The following is a 3,111-nucleotide window of genomic DNA, read 5'->3' on the forward strand; positions in this document are numbered from 1 at the left end:
TTAGTAAGTTGGTTAAACTTTTTCATTTTTATTTTTTCATATCTTTTTAGATAATATTTCCCTTCATTCCTCTCTCTTTTAAATAAAAATAGAATTAGATTTAGAATTTGTAAAAAAAAAATAACTAAGGTTTCCTAGGTAGGTCAGCATTTATAAATTATATGTAGAACTAGAATATACTAGCATTATATTTAAACAAAAAGACTAAATTAGTATCATGTACTAATCATATATGAAGAAGTTCTTCCCTTTAGAAAGATTGTAGCATAAGAGATTATGAAATTTAAGATATGTTTGAAAAGAAGTTCAAATGAAAAAAGAAAGAAAAGTTGGCATATTACTTAACCTTGCCATGATTTCTTAGACTGCTCGCGTTGCTCATCCGAAGAATCGATGCAGTAACTACTGGTGCCAGTGATGTTGAGAATATTGGCATGAGAGAAACCTCTAAGACTCAAGAAATCTCTTGTCAAGCCTTGACTCTGCTCAGTGGTAGCGTTTGTCGTCGTTGTTTTCGAGAATGATTCGTTGATGGAACTCCCATCTATCTTCTTTAGGTTGAAGATGCCACCACCGAATGCGAGGTCATCGAAGGAATCAGTGGCGGAACACAAAGAATTAATCATGTCTTGGAGAAGGGAAGGAGTAGCACCTGAGACAACGTTGTCATGATGATGATGATGAACGCCTGCGATGGCAGCAGAAGGTTTACGGTTCCCGAAAGGAGGCAAGCCATGGATAAGTCCACCACTACTACCCACATGGAGTTCTTGTTCACGTGAAGGCAAGTCGAGTCCAAAACCAGCTGTTGTTGTGTTGTTGTTAGTGCCAGCAGAATCAGCAGGCACGTGAGTAGGTTGGTGGGGTCTCATCAACGAGGCCGGTACTGTTGATGACCCAATTTTACCGCTCACGGTCGAACCCATACGAGATGCTTTCTGAAGCAATGCAGTGGCTGACATGTGAGGGGAAGGCACTGTCGTTTCATGGTATGGAGGAGGAGGGAGAGTGGGGACAAGACTAGGGTTAGGGCTGGGGTTCCCATGTAGCGTTAAATCTTGATGATCTAATCTCGAGGAGAATATTGACGATGATGAGGAGGAAAGGTCTATAGGGTGCTGTGGGCCAGGACCAGCCCCGAGCATTGCTTGGCTGGCCAGCCATGGAGGAATCTCTGCCCTTAGAGGAGTGAAACTTTGCTTCTCATTCTTAAGTGAAAATGCATGGGGATTGAACTGTGGCGCTTGTAAACTAATGTGAGACGAGGCTTCACCTGGCTGATGAGCTGAAAGAAGCGGGTTGATTGCTCTTGCATTCTCCACTGCCAAAGCTTCACAGAATGCTCTATGAGTGATGAAACTATCCCTCCTGGAGAAGAACCCAAAATAAAGGAAAAAGGTTTTAAAAAATAAACACAACAAAACAAAAACTAAACCAGTGATCATAAAGTGCTACGACAATGGCAGAAACACTTTTCTCTCCCTCTTTTCTGCATCCCATTCATTTTATTTTTTTCTCCCTCATAGGACAAACTGTCCACTCGGGCTAGTGCAGAAAATAAATTTTCCATGTTTATTCTTGCCATCTCTATCTCTTTCTATCTCTAGGGTTTGAAAACTAGGAACTGCCAGATGTATATATTGCTATTAATTCTTCAATTTAAAGTTTATCCGTGAGAACCTTTTTGGTTTCAAAGCTATACTTGAGTGCACGCCACAATAAATGAAGATTTGATGATTGTTGTTGTGCTTCAATGGATATCATTATTGTGTTCATGGGGAGGAAGATGGGTTTCGTTATTTATTATACCTTGAGAAGAGGGTTCCACAGTCACATCTATATTCTCTAGTGCCACAAATCTTGGAATGAGCTTTCCAATCCGATTGAACTGCATACTTCTTCGAACATTTTTCGCATTTCCACTTCTTTTCGCCATGTTTCCTCGAGAAGTGCTTCTTGATTCCAGTCAAGTCTCCGAGCGCCCTCGACGGATCATGGTGAACGCAGTTTGCTTCCGGACAAACGTACACCTTCTTCCTCACCTCTTTGCTTGTTCTTAGCTTTAACTTCCATGGCAGATTATGTCCTCTTCTATGAAGCTGAAGGTTCTGGTCTCTTTGAAACCCTTTGTTGCAGATCTCACACACGAATCTATTCGTCAGCATGAGTGTTTTAGGAGACAAAGCTATCACTTCTGCATCCGGGTCTGATTCCAAGACATAAAAAAAACCCACCAAAAATACATAAAAAAAAAAGTGAAAAGGACACAAACAAAACAAGTAAAAAAACCAAACCTGGGTTGCCTGGTAGGTTTCTCTTCTTCTTGGCCGGCTGAGCTTGAGGTTGTTGAGTGGTGAAGTATTGTTGAGGATAATTGGAACCAGCTTCAATTCTATTGCCTGATGAAACACTGGCTTCACCAGATGCAGAAGCCGAAGTCAAATTCGACATATTCTCTTCAAAAACTCGTTTTTGTTGCTGTTGGTGGTGGAATAATAAGCCCTTCATCATCTTCTACTGCATGAACCAATGAATCAGACCTCCAGAATTGGCATCATGCCCCATGGATCTTGGTTTTACAAAAAAATAAAAAAAAAGTTGGGTACACGTACAAAAAGAAAATCCAAAGATAAAAAACCAAAACTAAGTGATAAAAGATAAAGAAATTGATACTTGGTTAGCTATGCTTAACATATATGAACGAATACATACGATAATCATCGTATTGGATTCAACCCAAGAGACAATGGCTGTTTTGTTGTTTAGAAATACTTTAAGAAGAAACAAATAGAGCAAGTAATATATTATAACTCATGCAAATATATAACCAGATATAGAGCTGAAGCAGATCCTCCATGTATGTCCGCTTTTAATTAAGCTTCATGTTTTTAATAAAAATATAATCTAACAATAACCACACAAAATTTGAACCTGATCAACTCACGAAACTCAGACAAAGAGAGGGAGAGACAGAGAAAGAGATGTGGATGAGATGAAATCCCTCTTTAATCCTCAAAGCTGTCCTAAAATGAGAACCCAAAACCACAAGCCGAAGGGGTGGGTCGGGTCGGTTTATGGTAAAAAATATCCTACCCAACCCAACCCAAAAAA

General features: G+C 39.7%; 1 protein-coding gene across 4 annotated transcripts; it reads right to left on the reverse strand.

Annotated features, from left to right (window-relative positions):
- Nucleotides 1-259: 259 nt before the first annotated feature.
- LOC120148613 (protein indeterminate-domain 7-like) lies at nt 260-2,858 on the reverse strand. Of its 4 annotated transcripts, none has more exons than XM_039161691.1 (5): nt 2,295-2,857; nt 1,810-2,206; nt 653-1,368; nt 538-548; nt 260-480 (listed from the first exon to the last, which is right to left on the reverse strand). In XM_039161691.1, the coding sequence occupies exons 1-5, from the start codon at nt 2,509-2,511 to the stop codon at nt 448-450; spliced, it is 1,374 nt and encodes a 457-aa protein (XP_039017622.1). In that variant the 5' UTR covers nt 2,512-2,857; the 3' UTR covers nt 260-447. The 4 variants fall into 4 exon arrangements, with proteins under 4 accessions (XP_039017622.1, XP_039017621.1, XP_039017620.1 ...); XM_039161690.1 differs by having other exon boundaries at nt 538-551; XM_039161689.1 differs by having other exon boundaries at nt 260-548; nt 2,295-2,858.
- Between the last annotated feature and the right edge of the window lie 253 nt (nt 2,859-3,111).

The sequence above is a fragment of the Hibiscus syriacus genome, unplaced genomic scaffold (assembly GCF_006381635.1).
Source record: "Hibiscus syriacus cultivar Baekdansim isolate YM2019G1 unplaced genomic scaffold, ASM638163v2 tig00110963_pilon, whole genome shotgun sequence".
NCBI classification, from domain to species: domain Eukaryota; kingdom Viridiplantae; phylum Streptophyta; class Magnoliopsida; order Malvales; family Malvaceae; genus Hibiscus; species Hibiscus syriacus.

What these genes read in the sequence shown, in the direction of transcription:
- LOC120148613 (XM_039161688.1), bottom strand. Translation starts at nt 2,511, where the DNA reads ATGATGAAGGGCTTATTATTCCACCACCAACAGCAACAAAAACGAGTT. An exon ending in AAACCTACCAGGCAACCCAG is followed by an intron (nt 2,207 to 2,294) that starts GTTTGGTTTTTT and finishes TCTTGGAATCAG; the next exon opens with ACCCGGATGCAGAAGTGATA. An exon ending in TCATGACAACGTTGTCTCAG is followed by an intron (nt 552 to 652) that starts GTGCTACTCCTT and finishes TTCAACCTAAAG; the next exon opens with AAGATAGATGGGAGTTCCAT.